Raw genomic sequence first — 20,294 nt, 5'->3', positions numbered from 1 at the left:
GGAAGGAAGGAAGGAAGGAAGGAAGGAAGGAAGGAAGGAAGGAAGGAAGGAAGGAAGGAAGGAAGGAAGGAAAGAAAATAAGGAAGAGAGGACAAAAGGAAGGAGGGAGGAAGGAAGGACAGAAGGATGGAAGAAAGGGGGGATGGAGGAAGGAAAGAAGAAACGGAGGAAGGAAAGGAAGGAAGGAAGGAGGGAAAGAGAGAAGGAGGGAGGGAGGAAGGACAGACAGGGTCAATTTGACCCGGTAGGACGACACGAAGGTTAAAGGATAAGGCTGCGATTTTTAAAATATGTGCATAGCCGAACCAACAATGAACTGATCTACCTTTAAGTATCGTATGTGTAGACTAAGTTTGTTACGCCTCTGTGCCATATAAACCTCTGTTGTTGTCCAAAAACTATTTAAAAAAATGTCAATGAGCCACAAAATTGCCCTGGGTGACAAGTTCCTTCACCACAAAGAGTACAGTCACAGTAGTTTTCTTTTATTTATTAAAAAACGTCTCTAAACAGCAATCATTGTTTCAGTCTCTGGAGAGTAGTTCTATGTAGAGAGCTTGGCTAGCTTGTTGTCCAACATATCACAACCTCTTGACATTGCAATTCTTAAGTCGAGAGATTGTGATATGTGTTACAACGAGCTAGAAAACCACTGTAATGGTGCTTCTCTCTAGAGACTGAAAACACTGAAAACATGATTGCTGTTATTAGTCTTGGAGCTGTTTCTAAATAAACTTAGGTTACTGTAATACTTGTGGTGAAGGAGACTGTTGCCCAGCGTAGCTTTGTGGCTCATTGACATGTTTTCCATTTCCATGACCACACATCTGGAGGATTTAATTAATAGGCATGTACGACGAAAGGACTTGATCTCTTTCATTAAAGAAAAAAAAAAAGTGAATTCAAACTCGCATTTCTTGTCCTTGTAATGGCCGCTATTCAGATGCTTGATCAGTTGCAACTTGAATTTCAGTTTGACAGAAGACTTGACCTCAAATTTGTTCTGAAAGACTTGCATCGTGACTTGGACTGCTCTCAAAAGCTGCTTGAAAAATAGTTGCTTTCCAAATATAGCTTACTCTGACATACAGTAGTTTCAAAAGATCTGTACAAAAGGTGAGAAGAGAAAGAGGAGAGCGATTACTCAGATGATAAAATTATAAAAAAAAAGCACAAATTGCATTTTGTATTAAGAAAATGCCACATAGGGAATATGTAGGATTTAGCAAACTGGCAAACTGTTTTGTCTTCAGTCTCAGCCCATCTGCTTCTAATCTATATTTCACTGTGGGCTCTAGCATGAAACTGTCATATGGAATTTATTCTAACTTTTTTTTTTTTTTTTTGCAGCGTATGGTTTTGCATCAGTTTCCTTGCAGCTAAAATACTGCAAACTGCATGTGTCGAAGCTTTAAAATCTACATTACCTCCTGTGATAGATGCTGCCGTAATGACGACAATCACCGATCAATCTGTCATCAGTTTAAAGTAGCCGTGATATTTCGTGCATTTGTTGTAGTTTTCCAGTGACACAGCGAGAGGTGCGGATGATTGGTCCCACAGCAACCTCACAATAAACACTGCTTAATACTTAATACTTTTCATTCATCGGTAGTGCTGCTGATTCAGTGGGTGCTGCTGTGGATATCACAGTTCAGAGCCCCGCATGCCCGAGCCTGCTCATGCCATCACTAAGCTGGTATTTGTTCGCTTCGACTCTCCCTCTGTATTAGGCTTTACTGCGGCTGGTAAACACGCATCAACGTTATCATCGTCCAGAACTTGAGTTTCCCTCTTTTTCAAGATGCTGCAAAGAAAATCTACAACACCCTAGAGAGGACAAGATGAATAGGGAGATGTCATTTTTATGTTTTTGTCTTCTTGTGACCTTTTAATCTTGTTTAGGAAATTCATTGTTGACTTTTCATCCCTAAATCCTTCAATTTTGTTGATTAAGTACCACTAGACAAGGCTGTTGGAGCTCCCATGATAAAAGACATTACATAATGTACCATTTATATGATTGGCAGCCAAAAAATGCATTTCTGCTTTACTATTGTAAATCTGCTTTTCTTTTTTTTTTCTTACCTCACTATGCTGGACTGAGCTCTCAATTTTCCATTTCGCTTCTACTTCCAGGACAGACAGACATGCAATACGTGCCACATGTACAGAGTAGAGAGAAGTAGCAGTACTAGAGTTAAAAGTATGGAGAAATGTGATTTTAAAATATTAAGTAATTACAGTATTAAGTAATTAGAGTACCTAATAAAGTGTTTGGAATAAAGACGCACTTGTACTGTAGCTGTTCCCTCTTAAGGTGCGATGACGCGATAACTATAAAAACTGTATACATCAGAAGGCGTCAGTGACCTTTTTATGTGGATTTTTACAACAGATGTCACGGATTGCGTCCCGCATGCCCGAGCCTGTCCGTGCCATCACTAAGACGGGCGCAGGACCCAGCAGTGTTCTTAGCAGGGTGGGCTTGTCTCCAGCGGCATACAGGAATCAACAAAAGAATGAAAATACTATGTTCTTGTCCCATCCTGTCCCTCTTATATTGCTCCTTGTAAGCCTTCGTAAAAAAAAAAAAAAAAAAAAAGGCTTGATAAAGACCACTCTGTGTGTGTCTGTGTGTGTGTGTGTGTGTGTGTCTGTGTGTGTGTGTCTGTGTGTGTGTGTGTGTGTGTGTGTGTGTGTGTGTGTGTGTGTGTGTGTGTGATGAGAATGAGATTATATCTGCTGTGTTTTTAGGACCTGCATCTATCTCATAACATACAGTATTACACAGATCTTCTCACATGCCTACACACACACACACACACACACACACACACACACACACACACACACACACACACACACACACACACACACACACACACACACGAGCATACTCTTAGAGTAAGACAAATATGTTTGTTGACAGATCAGGTCCAGATCAGCTGACCACTGCCACATAAAAGCTGAAAAAAACACAAGTGCAGTTGAATTACTTTGCATTTTTTACTAATGTTACTTTACATTGAAGAAACTTTAAGCAGCAGAAGACAAATAAATACAACAAAGCTTAAAATCCATCCTTCTCTGATATTAAACCATATTGGATTTGGATTTGATCGGGTTTTTCAACTCTTGCTTAATTAATTTGTCAACTTGGTGATCTGCATTTTTTTAAAGGTTGTTTTGATATATTATGGACCAAGCGATCAATTAATCATGAGAGGCAGTGCAACAATCAACCACGTCAGGTTTTCGGGCCAATACAAGGTACTGTTCACGTGTGATGACTTTGTGGAAAACTGCCTCTGTGCCCTGATCCGCCACACTCTGATTGTCCATATGGCTTGCTGCGTGTTGTCGGTGAGAGCTGGCAGCTGCGTGCCCTGCGCCCCTCCACCCCTCCACCCACCGGGTGGGCTGTTGCGTCACCTGGCAGCCGTGTCCAGACAGGTTGCTCTGTACGAGGAGAGGGTTCGTCACAGCACATCAGGAAATAAACACAAAAACCATTGACTTTATCTAACATCGTGGTGTCATAGAAACGTTTACCTGCTTTGAAACAGGCTCACTGTGAAGACGTGCCAACCGTGTAGTGCCACGGGTCGATTTGTGCTGCGATGAATCATTGGATCAACGGATCCCGTTCAATACTTGTGTAATGATTAGATATTCTTCAATAGTTAAAGATAAAACATGTCATGCATAAATTGCATTGCAGCATCATGATTTCAACACTACCTTCTACTAGTGTGGCAGTATCAGGTCAGTTTTCTGCCTGTTCATGTCTGCAGGCATTTTCTACATGATTTCACATTCACTCAATGTCAGTATTTAGTTTTGGATCTGCCGAGTTAATCATTAGCCGAGTAGTCCAGTTTTCTTTTTTGTTTTGTTGAAAGCTGGAAGTGTGTGTAAATCCTTTTGCTCAGCCTTTTGTATGCACATCTTATCTGTGTTCCCTAGATAAAGGGTAGAGTAGTAAATATGCAAACCGTCAGTGCCTGCAAGCTGTCTTTCAATAAGCGGGGTGGGAAATTACAACCAGCCACCATCAGCCAAATGCTGTTAAATTTAGGACAGAGCTGATAAGATTTTTAGTGCTAACTATGTCTTTGTCAATAAACAATCATCATTTTTTAGTTCTTATATCATTAAATTAATCACAACATGTAAAAAATAAACCTTTCCAGCCGGACTGCAAACTTTGAAATTTATCCGGTCAAATTTGAGATGTATTCTTCGCTGTGCTCGGCTGATGGATGAAATGTTTCTGGCCAATTACACAAAGTGCTGTGGTCATCGTTGTGGCTGGAGTCATGTTATCTTTCTGCTTTGACACTGTCTTGCAAATGAGATACTTTCCTCAAATACCACCCTGATGACAGACTCATCTCTGATTGGATTTCTTAAATGCTTTTCTTACCAGCACAGAGACACTTGCCAGCAATGCCAGAAGCCATTCATGATACACTTGTTTAATGTCAAATATGGAGGAGCCATGCTCGGCTGAGCTTATGAGTCAAAGCCCCAGAGCTATTTCCTAATCAGCGGCATGCCTCCTACTCTTCAATTTCACCACATGGTGATATCCTGCTCTCTACTGAAATGAGGCGCGCGGATGCTTATCTGTCATCCCCCGCGCTCTAAATGAAGAACCGAGAGCAATCTCCTTTTCTCCTGCTGCTGTGCTGAGCGGCCGCCTCACCTTGACCCCGGATCACACTCATTTCCTTGGCTTTGGTTCCTTCGAGCTTTGTCATAAGGTCTGAGTCTGGCCCTTTGAAGCTCATAATCACAAAGTTCAGCAGAGCAGCAAACGATCCACGCAGGCCTGTGGCCACGGACTCTAGGAGGACAGAAATGAAAGCTAACCTCATCTCAATATTTCTCAAGCTTTAGTACTTGGACTGTCTGCGTAGACAGTCTGGATGATGACCTGGCCGATACTACAAAGTAACATGCTTTACCCATTTCATCCTGTAGCTGTATGTTAACTCAACTAATTATATTTCATTTTAAATCAGTCATTCCAAAGTGGTTCAAAAAGAAAATAAGAACAGGAGAAAGGAGACAGTGGCCTGGCCATCGAGGGCAATTTTGGGTTCAGTGTCTTGCTCAGGGACTTAATTTATGGACCCGCTTTACCGCTTGAGCCACAGCCGCTCCATAGTATAGTCACTGACATACACGCAGTGTCATTTATTTGCCACCCAACGGGTCAACTGACAATATGCACGGAAAAAGTCACCTCCATAAACAGCCATATGTGCAGTAGAAGATCCCGAGTCAAAGTTCAGTTCACACAAATGTCAAAGCTTATTTTCTCACATTGAATCTAGCTATGCAGGTGGTTTTGGTTTTATTCTTCCATTTTTTGGGGGGGATATTTGTGTCTGGGATTTCAGCCTCAGCCTTTCACCCCAATACAATGGAGGTAATAGAGTTCAGTTTATGGTGCTGGCATTGTTGAAAAACTACAAGAAAAGCTCAGCAGTAATATTTCTTTGGATTACACATCGTTCAAGAGATTTCATACTATCACAAGATTTTATTATCACATACATAATTCCTTTCACCTCCATTGTATAAGCTTATGCATGGCTAGATACTGCTAAATGAAATTGAGAAAGCTTTTGTCATTTGGGTGAACTGATCCTTTAGGTGTCTCTTGATCTTGACAATCGGCTAAATTTCCATTGACGTGTAGCTCCATAAGGCTTCCTGAATACACAGATAACCTACAATAACAACAAAGTAACCTATATTTTTAGACCAAATGGAAGTGGACACCATGTCATTCCAAGAGAAGGTTTCACCTCAGATGTGGGGTCTAATTGCCCCCTCATTCAGTTCAACCAGTAATCCCCACACAATGCAAGCAAGAGGATTGTGCCTGGATGTATGCTTAAGTAAAGGAAGTGAATAGAGAAGAAACCCCTCCTCCCCATCTCTCTGTCCACACACTTGTATGGCTTTTATCACTCTGCCTAATCCCAAACAATGCACCACAAACAGAGAAGCTATCAAGCCAATCCCTGGGACACCTCAGATATAGTCTCTGCAGGCTTTGATCTTGCTCTCCTCATCGGTGATCCTGGCTTGAATCATAATGCTGGAGGAAAGCAAGCTCACACCTGAGAGGGATGAGTGGCTTTTCTGGGAACTGAGCAGTGTGCTTTATGGTTAAAAGCTCCATTTTATCACCAGCTGGACTCTACCAGAATTGTTTTGAACATTTTTGTTTTAGGGAGTGAGAAGAAGATCCTAAATATAGCTTTTAAAGTACCTTTCCTAAACAGCTATTGGCTATTTTTACTTTTATAGGAATCCAGAAATTAGTCTGTGTTAAGTTTGCAAACCTGAGAAAATTGCTGTTTTTATTGTTTTGGAAATATATCTGAGTACCAGTTTGCTTTCACCTCAAGAAACCGCTGTTATTGTTAAGTTGCATCACCTCCCAGCCTTTCTAAGTAAAACATGGAACTTAACCCTCATCATGAAGCCAGTATACAGTAATCCTCCAGTCTTGCTTCAGTCCGGAGCATTAAAAATTATGGCCTCAGGCCTGCTGTCCCAGTTGGTGAGCTCAAGCAGATGCAGCAAAATTTTTCAGCCCAGTCCCAGAACATCTTTTGATATATTTGTACAAGTGTGAGAGAACAAGGTTGAGCAACACTGCAAAGCCTAAATGCCAACTTCCAAGTGTGAAAAAGGTAACACAATGATTCATTGTTGCTCTCATTGTCAGCTCTCTGAGGACCGAGGCGCCAGTGCTCATTTTTCTCTTGTTTGCTGCATCATGAAGTTTAAAGACTCTGAAGCATACAAGTGGCTGCCACCTGCAAGCTGTCACGACATGCAGTGAAATGTTTTATGGTGACTTCATAAAGATCTGCCTCCATAAAAAATGTGGCTGTTTTCAGCACTTTTTTGAAGAGGTTTTGGCTGTTTGTGTTTCCGTGGGATTTCACAATTATTTTTAGCTCTGTCTGTTTCCATGCAAAGCTACTGGAATATTACATTTGCTTTTCTGTGTCACTTGTTTAAAAGGGACAAATATTGAAAAGGTTCGCAGCTGAGCAATAAAAGTACATTCCCTGTGAAGAACATTTTCTTCCATACTGCTACTCTTGAGATTCCTCCTCGCCCTGTGCTGTCCTTGGTGCTCTGCAGTCGTATTTGTTTGGTTTTCTTCATCTGGCTCTGATCTTCGCTTTAGTATTGAGTACGAGCAAAGCGTATCTGCCAGCGCAACGCCTGCCAGTGATCTCATCTCATCCAGGACAGAGCTTGAGATGAGGATCCCGCCGTGTTCAGACCTTATGCTGACCCTTGGTAGATAAGCTGCCTCATTGCTGAGACACAGGCCAGGGCTGTTTACAACCTGAGGTTATCTGGCTGTTCCTCAACGGCTGCTGTTGGGCGGCAGCTCTCCATCTGCTGTTTTCCTGCCGCACCTCATGTATGAGCAAGGCGACCATGTTTCAATATGCCTCAAAGACAGAAAATTACCTCCTAGATCTAAAAAAAAAAAAAAGAAAAAAAGAGAGAAGCAGCGAGAGCCACTTATAGTCATGATTGCCTTATGCTTTAAATGGTAGCAAAGAGGCCTGAGGAGCTGTTTTTGGCAATTTCTGCTCACAGAGAAATCTTCACTGTGAAGATTCTGCCAAGTGTCTGCACCGGTGGATGGATTTGATTATTCCAGACTGCTAGCAAGCTGGAATTTCGGAGAAAAAAAAGTTGCTGAATACCTTTTTGAAAAATGTCAGCTTATATCTTTTTAGAACTGTGCAGTAATGTAATGTGCATATCAAACACACAGTAGGCCCTCTCGGCACAAAGGGACAATTATTTTGACATTTTCAGTGAAGCTGTTACAGTAGCGCAGAACAGATGTACTCTTAAGGCTACTTGTACTTCTGATTGTAATAATCAATAATAAAAATGTAACTCTAACGCTAATAAAGCCACATGAGTAGATGAGTGGCGCTAAGACTGCATAGCAGCCCAATACTTAAGCTATCTTCCTTTATATTCATGCTTCTTTGTAATCAAGAGCACATGTAGGAATGGCAGCTGCTTCAGTAAATACGACTGATCGTTCCACTTAGCTGTCAGATTGGAGATGGATCTGACCTCAGAAAGGCATTAATGCACTAAAATAATGCCCTCAGTGAGTAATATGCAGGCTGAAAAAACAAAGCATGATGTGGTGCTTGCTTGCACCCTAACAATTACCCCATCATTACTCATTTAGTTGCAGTGCAGTCAGAAAGTATTAGGACAGGGTGTTTGGTGGTGTTTACATCCATATTCATCCATATTAGACTTGTAGTCATTTCTACCCTTGGGGACTATAAATAAAAAAGCACTGCAAAACCTACACCATTCATCTAATGTGAAAGTTAACTCCCTAAAATTGAAGGCTTGGGTTCACCAGGAAAAGCCATACTTTTTGACTAACCTAGAAGTATATGGCCATTCAGATTGTCCAGCTTTTGAGATATCCGTCTCAGTGGCCTTGTAGAAAGTGGTTCCAGTCAAAAAAAAAAAAAAAGAGTTCACATAGAGGTCTGCGGACTACACAAAGTAATAGGGACATTGTTTCCACGAATACGTTTGCTATTGGAATTTTAAATATCTTTTTTACAATGCTGTCAGCACCACAAATGAAAATACCAAACAATCTGTGGGACTAGACACAATGTATGCCAATAGATGTAAATTTTAAAAAATGCTTTTTTGTGTGATCTTCAGTGTCATGGAGTACAAATCCTGGTACTCACATTGTAGGTAGGGGTTTGATGCCTTCTGTATGCATCTTGATGTAATCATTAATTCTTGATGGGCAGCATTCTCCAATCACTTTGGGCTATATGTGTAATAATTGGTCTATAGTTTCTCTTTGCATAATCCTTTTTAGAGAGCTGACATGTGCTGATACTAGAAAATACATCATTGGCAAATCCTGATTAGTTGGCACATTTCATCACAGGTTGATACCAAGCATGTAGCTCCTGGTCTTAAAGGTATAAAGCCAATGTGAGAGTTCCTGAACTTTCCTTAAACCTGCATTCTTCCTAATGGCCAGCAGGAGGTGACTCCAGTGGTTACAAAAAGAAGTCCAATTGTATAGAAGTCTGAGAAATTGACCCCACTTTCTCACTTAATTTATTACCTCAGAAAAAAGCTTCCTAATGAGTTTATGGTCTGAATTGCTAGTTTATGGTTATAGTTTATGGTCCAGATTATAGTAAAATGGACGATAAAGCAGGGTTATTGATTGACAAGTCGCTACAACGGCAACAGCTTCGATTATTACCGTAACCATGGCGTAACACCTGATTCACAGAGCATATGCATAGATGGCACTATTTCACAGTGTGGGTAAGTACATTTTGTTTTAATGGTTTTAACCTTGTTTGCAAATTTGCGTTAGCATCATCACCGTTAACCATAGCCTGTAAATGCACCGTGCTAACCGGTGCAGACCAGTGTAGAAGCTAGTGCTAGGGTCAGCTCAACCCTCTTATCTAAATATGGTAATTTATTGATCCAAACCAGTGGGTGACGTCATGCTGAATGTGTCTGTATTTTTTTTTACAGTCTATGATTGAATTGTCAGGCGGACAATGTCCCCCTAAGCACCGCTATAAACATAGACATCCACCATCATAACAGTATAATAATAATAGAAAATCACAAAAAGCATCGTATGTCCCCTTTAAGAGCTGTGAAGCTGTAATAATAAAACTTCAAGGATGAGTTCACATTTATTCAAGTCTTTCTTAAAACAATACGCATGAAAACAGTTATTGGCTGCTCTAATTTTTCCTCTTGACCATACTGGCCTTGAAGAGAACCGTCATAAAATAATTTTAACATACATATGGGGGACAAAATCCACAGTACTCAATCAGTGCAAAAACGTGTTGTAAAGTTCAGATGAGGCCAGTATGAGGCCTCAGCAGTCTGAGTTTTTCAAATAAGGAGCATATCTTCCAGTTTTTCTAGTATGAAATGTCCTCTCTGACATTACAAGCAGTCGCTAATAACCAACATGAGAGTCCTCGCCACAGCATCGTCACAGCAGATGTCACAGATATTGATGTGACCTCAGTATTTAAACAAATAAATGTCAGGGAGAAACGTATGAGTCCTGCAGGAGTGTTTTACTGTATGTTTCATGTGGAAAATGCACGCCAAGCATGACAAGGCGAGCTTTATATGGTGTAATTAATCTCATATGTCAGGAGCTTTTATGAAACACCTAGGATAAGAGCTGCGTAGATGTAACCTCAATATCAATCATCAATGGAAGAACCACCCATCTGCCATGTAAAATACACCAGAAATTAGACTAAATGATTATGCATTTGAAAAATATTCTTGCTTAATATCTCATTTTTATCTGTGAATAAAAGAATGCATTAAGGCTTTGACCTGATCTAATTCCTTTTGATCTGCAGACTGTAACTTTAGCTACTGTGTCAGTCTGACCGAATTTTTCAGAGCAACTCTGGAAAGCTCATTTGAAGAATGTGCTGTTGCCGTTTAGAAGAAGTGGAATCAAAGCCGGTCTCAGACAGAGCAGAAATAGTGTCTTTTGGCCCCCATTCGCTAAACTTAGTAGTCCATCATTCTTCCCCTTGTTTTGAATCGCATAAATCCCAGATCTCAGAGAAGAAGACGAGAAAAATATGTTGATATATGCAGGAAAAGAAGCAGCTGTGTCAAGCAAAGATGAAAAATCTCTTCTAACTGGGTTCTCAGAGATGATATTTTAGTTTCTTATTGGAGTCAGAGGAGACAGAGGATGCAGGATTGTCATTCAACCAGCCAGGTTTCATACAGTTAAGATGATTTAGTGGTGCTGAGAGGTTGGAGGCTGCATTGTTCCTTTGTGGGAGAAGCATGGAGAACACACACAAATACCCACTCACACACCTACAGATTATTTTAACTGCCAAATTGACCATGCATGTGCATATGAGTGTGTGCACACAGAGGTAAAGGAAATAGAAAAAAAAGAGAGGAAGGTGGTTACAGGAGAGAAGAATTGAAGGGGGATGAGGCGGATAGGTGGGTGAGAGGACAAAGTTTAAAACTGGACGGGTTGGAGGAAAGGCGGAGGGACAGAGAGACTTTAAAATCCTCTTAAAATTTCCATGAAACAATAAGATGTTGTTTTCAGTATCTGGGCCAAACAGGAGAAACTCCTTCTACCAGTGGTGCGTGAGAATTCTTGGTTTGGTCAAAGAGAGACTTACACAGGAAGAGATTTTTTTTTACTTATTAGAAGAATAAGGGAAACAATTACGCCATCATCTGTGGGCTGTTTTGGATGGTTGTTGTTAGTGGGCAACAAATAAAATTAGGAAATTTAAGGATTTTCACTCCCACTTCTTCCCTGGGAAAGAGTTTCCCAACACAGGCTTGAAATAAGCATGAACTCTGAAAAGTAAATGACATGTTGTGAGCATGAATAATGTAAAAACCGCATGCATTCCTATACACGAAAGAATACAATAACTTTTCTTTATGTGGCAATTCAGCATTTAAGTATGGACAACTTTAATATATTTCGTTATGGCAAATGGCAAAATGCTTTACAATTTCACTCTCATTTATCTATTCACTCGCACATAGTACCATGCAAGGTATTGGCCTAACCATCGGGAAAATTTGGGCCCAATGACCCCCAATATCATGATAAGTTGACGACCAACTCCCGAGCTCCGAGCCACACTCCCCCCAGTTGACTATTTTGGTCAATTAATGCTTCAAAAAAGACATTTACCATAATGCAACTCAATGGTGGTGGAGCCAGTGGTGACACCTACAGGACAGTGCAGGTACAACGCATAAATCAGGTTTTTATTTTTTCAACATCTAACTTTTGTGTCTTTTCTGTTTTATTTTCTTACCCTTAATCTTTTCATTTCTAAATTATGTATAGTAAGTAGTAAGATAGGTGTATAGTGTGCAGAACAGAACGCAGCATACAAAGCATGTGAAGAAAATGCCGGTCTTATCTTCACTACCCGATGATGACCTTGCATTTAGGAGAGCTTGCAAAATTCAGTGTGGGGACTGCTGCACTTGTATTACGTGTTTGTGTTCGTGCACAGAGCAAAGACATTTCAGTAGTTGCAACTTGTGGCGTCGGGTGTTACAGTTGTCTTTTAGGAACCAGTAATTTAAGAAACTGTATCACTGTACCGAGACAGCCACAGTAAAGTGACTCCATGATGACTGTCATTTCCTGAATAGTATCCATTTTTGAAAACATTCATTCATGGTAATTTACCAAAAGAATCCAACATACCATTTTCACCACACAGACTGTCCGTTATCTTTGGATACTACCAGCTGTATAATGCAAAGCATGAATAGAAACACCAAAACTCACAAAAATATTAAAAAATATTGATTGAAGATGATCAGTTACTATAAAATGTGTCTCAAACTATCAACCTCAAAAAAGAGCACATTTTTTGTTCTTTAGTTCTGGGGTTTTTTCTTTCTTTTTTTTTCTCTTTCAAAAGCTAGACATCTAATTTTGGAAATGAACATGTTAGTTGTCAAATTTGTTTGAAATAGTGAGTTGATGGAAAGTTCCCACTGTCCAGTTTGCAGACAAGAGTTTATATAAAGTCTTTATCTGCAAGACTAAACACTGCACTTGATGATTACAATGATATTTCACTATTATTAATACTATATTTCCTCAACATCTTAAAATTATCATAGAGATCTGTATTTCATGAATTTAAAATATGTTCCTCTTTCTCTTAAATGTCTTACTTTTCTCAGAAACAGGACATCAGGAGTCAGGTCTAATTTTACTGTAACCTCTAAATGTTATTCTTCTGTCTTCTTGTGGACCTGTTTATGCGTGAGGCCATTTTCTGCCCGTGGCCGTGCCCACCTCAGGGGCCCCATTATAAACAAAGCTGTAGTCCTGCCTGGCGTCTAGGGGGCCAGCTGCACTGTGAGCGCCAGGGTCTGTCCTCGCCTGATTGTCAGCTTCTCTTAACTGTCCCTAACACCCTGACAGTCCCCTACAACTGCACACACTCACACATGCACACGCACATTAACACTTGGCTGCATGTGCTGAAGCTCCTAGCCACCTGTGCACTTAGATACACCCGCACACGTACACTACGGCTATTACGACTTCTGAGGGTCAGGTTGCACCCTAACGTGCACCCTGAGTCCAGGTGGAGTACTGTAATGTGTGTCCCAACATTACCACAACAATATACTCCCACCAACACACACACACACACATGCACACACAGCCCTCCTACATATGTGCCCTCCACATTCCTTTGCGTTTCACTTTCTCTAAAAAATGCATTTCCACACACCCCAATGATAACCGAACCTCGCCACTGTCTGGAGCGCACAATTGCACAAGCAATGCAGAGGTCAAAGGTCGGTCCAGTGAGAGGGCCAGCTGAGTGGCCTGCAACGAGACAGACTCCACGGGTTTGTGCATGTGTGCAAGTCTGCTAACTCGGGCTAAGCCTCTGCAACACCATGTGTATTTTTGTACATTAGCGAGAGCGCCTTTACCCTATTTTTGCACGGCTGTGACAGTGTTTGTATCTAAACCCTCCTCTGCCAGTAACCCAGTCCACAGTTTATAACTCAGGCATCCGTGTGTCTATTCACACATCACCCAGGGGCCACAGTGAGAGTATGAAAACGACATTAAGCCACGCAGATCACCTTTCACCCCTCTCTTGCCTCTTTTGAGCAGTGCTGCAGGCTTTGGGAGCTCCACAACACCGAAACCCTATCGCTTTGCCGTTGTTTTGGGGACAATGCATGCTAGTTAAGTATGGGGCAAAAAAGGTGTACAATATCTCACGTATGTGTGCCCCACGGTGCCTGTTCTACAGCTGAAAGACATGGTCACAAAATGGCTCGAAAGATGTCGGACATCAGGAACACGGTGAAACGCTGTAAATCTTCCGAAGCATGAATGTAAAGAGAAATGTGGAAGAAAATAGCTTTAAACTACCTAAACCTAAAACTTCAAGTCAATATAAATGGATTCATGTGAGGTCATTGATCCATTTGCTCCATTATTAACCCCTCAATTAGAGATAGGAGTCATATTGTTTTGATATTGACTGAAATACAGTGTCTGTATCACCAAGTATCAAACCAGGACCAAACCAAGAATCATAGTACAGACAGCCAACACCAAATGTGTTATTGTATCAGCAACTAATCTGCCAACTGATCTATATGTCGTTCTTTGTGGCAATGCCATCATAACTGTGGTGACAGAGTCGAGCTGGACACATTTTCACTGGCGTTGAAAGCAGAGAGCAGTTGCCCCTCTGACAGGTGAACATTGTCGTTGTGTATGTGAATGTTATTCAGTCTCAAAACACTGGTGTGAAATGAATCCCCCAGCCAGCGTTAGTTGAAAGCTTAAACAATTGAACTCACAATCAAGGATTTCTTTTCAACAGATGAAAAGCATCATTTAAATTCAAGAAACTTTGGAATTTCAACCAGGAAACATGCAGAGAGTATCGAGCCAGCAAGATATCTGCAGGCTGGCACGCTGTAGGCAGTTGTCACGGTTTAGCTCTGGCAATGTGTGGACATGCCGTTCAGTCTTAAGCTGAGCTGCTAAATAAAGTGAAATTGATTTCATGTAGCAGGATTGTGGATTCTGCTTTCTGTTATGTCCAAAGGTTGAAGCAGCTTCTATCTGCACACACCAGCATGTGTGGTTTTGGTGACCTGCGAGAGGGCAAACCATCTATTAAAACTGGATTTATTTTCAATGAAAGTACAAGATAAGTCTACAGTAAAAAAATTCAAACAATGCATTGTGAAAATTGGATGTGTATTTCTGACCGTTACCAGCCAGTGTAAGCGGCTGTTTCATTTGTGGTTATCTCTATTTCTATCAATAGAGGGTTAGGTTAAGGTTAGGGTTAAAGGTTTAAATGTGTCATAAATTACTTAATACTCCTTTGATTTAAAAAGTATTTCTTAAAGATTTTATTTTCTTGAAAAACTGCCTCCACAGAGTCAACATGACGTCCTCTCATACTGTCTGTCTCTATGCCAAGAAACCGCTAAGGATAACAGCAGCGGAGCTTCAAACAAATCTTGTCAAAATAACCTTTCCACTGTCCAATTTCATTCTCTTGATCCTCAGGAATACCTTCTCAGAGACAGAGGAATGCCTCGGAGACCTTACTAGCTCTCCCTCCCATCGTCCTGCTGCACTTTAACAAACACCCCAAAAGTCCTGTTTGTTTGCTCTGAAAATAATCAGACCGTGGGGCCTTGTTTTTTGAGCTGCGTGGCATAATCTCAGCAGTATTTCGTGGAGCGATGACGTCTCTCTCTGTGCTTTCGTTTTGGCAGATAACTCATGTTTCTCTTAATGTGTGCTCAGTGTTGGCCGCCCTGTTCAGAAAGTGCAGACAGGATTTATGTGGGATCATATTTTAAGATGAATTGTAAAGGTGTGCTTACGCATACAAATACGCTCAGATTCAAACATCAAAGACAGTCAGTCCATCATGCTTGAAGAAGAGATGTTTATTCTGCTTTAGCTCTCATTTGTCAAAACCTCCGTCTCGTCCTGTATGTCCGTATCTTCGTCCGGTTCCAAATCGATTTCAGTCACAAACTGTCATTTCTTATCCGGTCTGCATTATTACTCCTCTCTTTTAAACCAAGTAATTCATTGCAGATCAGTTCGCTGCACCATATCACAGCTGTGCATTCTGGCGTAAAATACTTCCAACCTTTCTGCCAGCTTTCAATATCCTCCATGTTTTCCCTGCGTTTGCCTCCACCATTGTCTCTCTAACTGCAGCCACTGGCCTTCAGGACATTTTATTTGACTATGTTTTGTTTTCTGTATGCTTGTCGGATTGCCAGGTTCCTTTAGCTTTCCTCCTCGTGTGGTCTCAGTCATCTCAGCTATGTTACGTTACAAAAAAAAAAAAAAAAAAAACCTTTCCTGATTTATTACCCCCCCATTGTTCTCATCATCAAAGCTTGGCTTTGATATCTACACTAAACAAATGATGCAGCATGTTTTACACAAACCACAAATAATGGCCTTATGACCCAGGCAGTGGTTTAGGTAGAGGCAGAGAAAGATCACGAGTCTGTAAATGATTACAACTAACTGTGTTTGATGCATAGGATCTGTTATTAATTCACAAATAAAGGTCACAGCTGAAGTCATGAACATCTCTGTGAGCAAAACTAAGCATTCAGTGCTACAACTGTAAGCAGTAATAACACTGTGAAGCATCCACCAGTAATCATTGTACCTGTAACCTCTCCATCCCCTCCAGTGAAGAGGTCATCATCCACTGAAGCTGAGAAAACAGAAAGCTCAGGTCCGGTCAAGCAGCTAGGTCAAGGACCTTAAGAGCCACAAGAGGCCTGCCACCCTTTGGGTCATTAATAATTAATGAAACCTGAGGCTGGGACAGGAGGCCATGACTAAACACAAAATGAGCCGGAGCAGTGAGAGAGCAGGGCTGGGCAGAAAAGGGGGAAGGGGGGGTGGGTGGGGTACTGATAGAGAAAAGGCCCTGTGAATCCAGCTCTGGCTACAGTCTGTGCTTTCACTGTATGCTCCAAAGGGTCCAGACACAACAACCTTCACAAGCCAGCGACATTTGAAAACCAAAGAGGAGAGCTGGATTGACAGATTTTGGTTCTAAACTCAGGAGATGAGATGGAAGCAGAGAAAGAGTAGTGTAGGGGAAAGAGAGAGAAATTAGTAGGGTTTAGTTTGTGGAATGTAAACCAGCATAAAAGTCTCCTCGCTGTTTCCCATGAAACTCGCTCTAGAGGTACTATCACGCCGAGACCTCCATTACGAGCACAGCCTGATGAAAGAGTAGCTAAGGGGGGCTTAGGAGGTTTGGCTCTTAACCCTCCCCCATTGGGCCAGATATGAAAGGAGATAGTTCAACATGATATTGTATAGCGAGTAGTTTTTAGGAAAGCATTCTGTTTGGATACAGTGATTCATTCCTCCTGATGATTCCCATAAAGTGTCACTGTGCCTTATCTATTTTTTTGTGTCTTTTCCTGCTTGCTTATTCTTGTAGAAATTTACTACTTTAAGTACTTTAAAGTTTTTCGATGTTGAACATGACCGCATTGGTGTTCCTGACATTTCTTGGCTGCGTCTGATGTCATATCGCTTGCATGCCTGTAACCACAACAAAAAGCACTCTCACCACTAGAATTCCCACTTTATATTTAGTTATTCCTGAAGCATGGCGTACAGAGTTTATTTTCTTTCTCACTGATGTTTGTGGTTTCCTTTGTAGAGTTCATCAGATGACTGCGACCCACATGAGGGAATCCATGAAGGAAAAGAGGGCAAGTATCGCCTGCAGGTGACTCAGTTTGTCCAAAGGTTGGAGTACTGGCACAAGGAGCTAACAAACACCTTGGTTACCTCTATCACCGTGGTGCCGGTCCATGGCCGCGCCGTGGCGTACCTGGGCACTGCTGACGGACGCCACATACAGGTACAGACTTTCTGTTTTTATGTCCTTTTAAAAAGACTGACAGGAACTTAATTTGCATGGGAAATACCAGCTGTTAAGCATAAACAGAGACCCCGAGGCCGCCTTTCCCCTCTCTCATTGTTCATGTAAATGTGATAGGATGTTTGTACGTGAGGAGTGAAAGCTCCCTGTTGGAGAAAACACAGTATGAGCTGCAGGTGCCTCTGCTAGAGGCAGGTTGAGGGAAAGTATGACTAAGCACTGGGACCTTTATATTTGCACAATTTGCTTACCTTTGACCTGTGCTCAGCGAGTCTCCAAAAAAACCCACGTTCCAGTCTGCCATCTGAGCAAACAAAGTCCATTTAGCCTTTATCAGTGCACAGACCAACAGTAGATTTCACCGTCCCAAATGTTTGCCGCTTTCAGGCTTTCAGACCTGATCTGTCAGTATAGTACTAGTTTAAAGGGAATAAAGTTGTGTAAGATAGGACGTTAACTAGAGACTCCTAGTATTAACATTTGTCTTGTTTGAGGACAGTTTGAAGACACAAACATCATGAATCAGGCTCGTTAACTTTTTGTTAACAGTGCAGGAAACCTGATCAGTCACAGATGAATTACTCACAGGAGTTTATTAGTTCTGTATGTTTTAAATGATGTGGAGCAATGACTAGGATGTTTTTGTCCCATTTACATATAAATTTACATCGATTCAGCCATGATGAATATACAGGTATTTGTCAAGTCAAGGCAATTTTATTTATATAGTGCCAAATCACAGCAGAAACTGTCTCAGGGCACTTTTCACATACTGTAGAGCAAGACCACTCTACTACTTTACTCTTTAATTTGCAGAGACCCAACATTCCTCCATGAGCAAACACTTGACGAAAGTGGCAAGTTAAAACTCTCCTTTAACGGGAAGAAACTTGAGCAGAACCTGGCTCGATAACAATAGAAACATGACTAATAATAATTCCGGTACAGGGAGCGAAAGTGACTTTTAAAAATAGCAGCGGTGACGGGTGTCAAAGCCGGACTGCAGTCGGTCTGCAGCCGAAGGTGTCCTGCAAGGCAAGAAAGCGCAAAACTCTACAGGGAAGATGCCAAGCTAGTAACATGGTACGTTAATGTGTACAGATGGAGAGGGAGAGGAGGAAAGAGGAGCTAAGTGCGTCATTGGAAGTCCTCTGGAAGTCTAGATCTATAGTGGCATAACTAGGGGCTGGTCCAAGGCAAACCTGGGTTGGCTCTAACACTAAGCTTTATCTAACTTTCTAGACTGGGATATACCATAGTCAACTATTTTATAATTTGTAGTACCAGTGCACCTGCAGTTCACATGTGGATTTGGCCTTTTTTGCAGCATTGCTGTTGTTTCGTTATTGTTTTGAAGAGTCGTCCAAAAAGCTGATCAGAGGAAAATATATGATTTTGGCATTCACCTTAATTAACTCAGTATGACTATCCCGTGTAGCTGCGTCTCTGATTCACTTGAAGATCCTTTTCATGTGGTGTTTAAGATATGTTGTCCATCCCTTCCAACAATACAACTGCATGCATGCGATGGTTCCAGCTGCAGAGTGAAGTTCAGAGAGTGACGATCGCATTTGTGCATCAGTTCACTGCAGAGGGCTAAGAGTGCTGTAAGTGGAATGAAACCCATGAAGTGAAAGTTGAATTACCTCACGTGTTTTTGAAACACAAGAATGAAAAGACATGCGTGGAAAGAAAAAAAAACAAAAAGAAAAAAAAACAAGAGAGACGGCCCGACAGCTGCACGGAAAGAGAGGGAGGGTAGAGACGGTGGTAGAGGGGCGCAAGGGGGCTTACAAGCCGAACGGCACGTTAATGGTGAACGGCGGGCTTCGCTGACACGTTCCCTCGCACGGCATTTTCTACTCGCTGAAAGTCCTGTGCAGCTGTTGCTGTGTGTTTCTCCACTGTATCCCTCCACCTCCTCCTCCTCTTCCTCCTCCTCCCCCTCCTCCTCCCAGGCCCTACTTCAGTTCTTTTTTGTTTTTTTGTGGTTGGCTAAATTGGCTGTAGTTCATAGTTTTAGCTGAGGGGTTTTAGAAGTTCTGAAGAGGAGACCAGCTGTCCTGCACTGCAGAACTCTTCATCTCATCAAGTAATTTCTGTCTCACAACCCTTATTTCAATCAGTTTCTTATACAAATCAGCTCATTTCAAGGATTTTCTGGGGGTAAAAGGAAGTCTGCATCTTGAAATAAGAAAGCCTTCAGACTTGTGTGTGTTTATCTTAAATAGAAACCAGTTCAAATATAATCGAAATACCCTTGTGGATTATTTTTTCAATTCTGCAAAAGAAAAAGAAAATAAGACGTTTAAAACTCAGTGACAGTGAGATAAAAGGCTTGATAAGAGGGGGATTTCTGCAGTGTGTGTGGGAGGGAGATAAAAAACGAACATTATTTAAACTTTTATAGCTGCCAGTCATCTGCTAAAGTAGATAATGATATTGCTAACCTTAATAATGTGATCTTTATAGCAGCATTACTGCCTTGACATCGCAGGTTTCTGTTTCATTATACAGGTAAAACGTTTAAATGGAGTTGATGGAGCCAGAAAGAAAGGTAAAAGAAAGAGAGACGGTGGAGAAAGAGGTAGATATAAAAAGTAATAAAGATGGAGAGAAACAGACAAAATAAGAAGTAAGAGACTGAAATCATGGGAAACAACTGAACTGCAATGCAAGAGCAGGATAATAGAAAGGTAGACGAGGACCTAG

The 20,294-nt window shown here is 41.3% G+C and overlaps 1 protein-coding gene across 1 annotated transcript in view; it reads left to right on the top strand.

Annotated features, from left to right (window-relative positions):
- met (MET proto-oncogene, receptor tyrosine kinase) overlaps window positions 1-20,294 on the top strand; it is an 80,153-nt gene that overhangs the window by 10,213 nt on the left and 49,646 nt on the right. The window contains exon 3 of the mRNA XM_062421478.1: window positions 17,358-17,561. Coding sequence (XP_062277462.1) covers window positions 17,358-17,561 — 204 coding nt within the window. The remainder of the gene's footprint in view (window positions 1-17,357; window positions 17,562-20,294) is intronic.

The sequence above is a fragment of the Scomber scombrus genome, chromosome 6 (genome assembly GCF_963691925.1).
Source record: "Scomber scombrus chromosome 6, fScoSco1.1, whole genome shotgun sequence".
NCBI lineage: Eukaryota > Metazoa > Chordata > Actinopteri > Scombriformes > Scombridae > Scomber > Scomber scombrus.
Note: the sequence above shows the minus strand (reverse complement) of the source record. Positions and strands in the feature narration are given on the sequence as shown.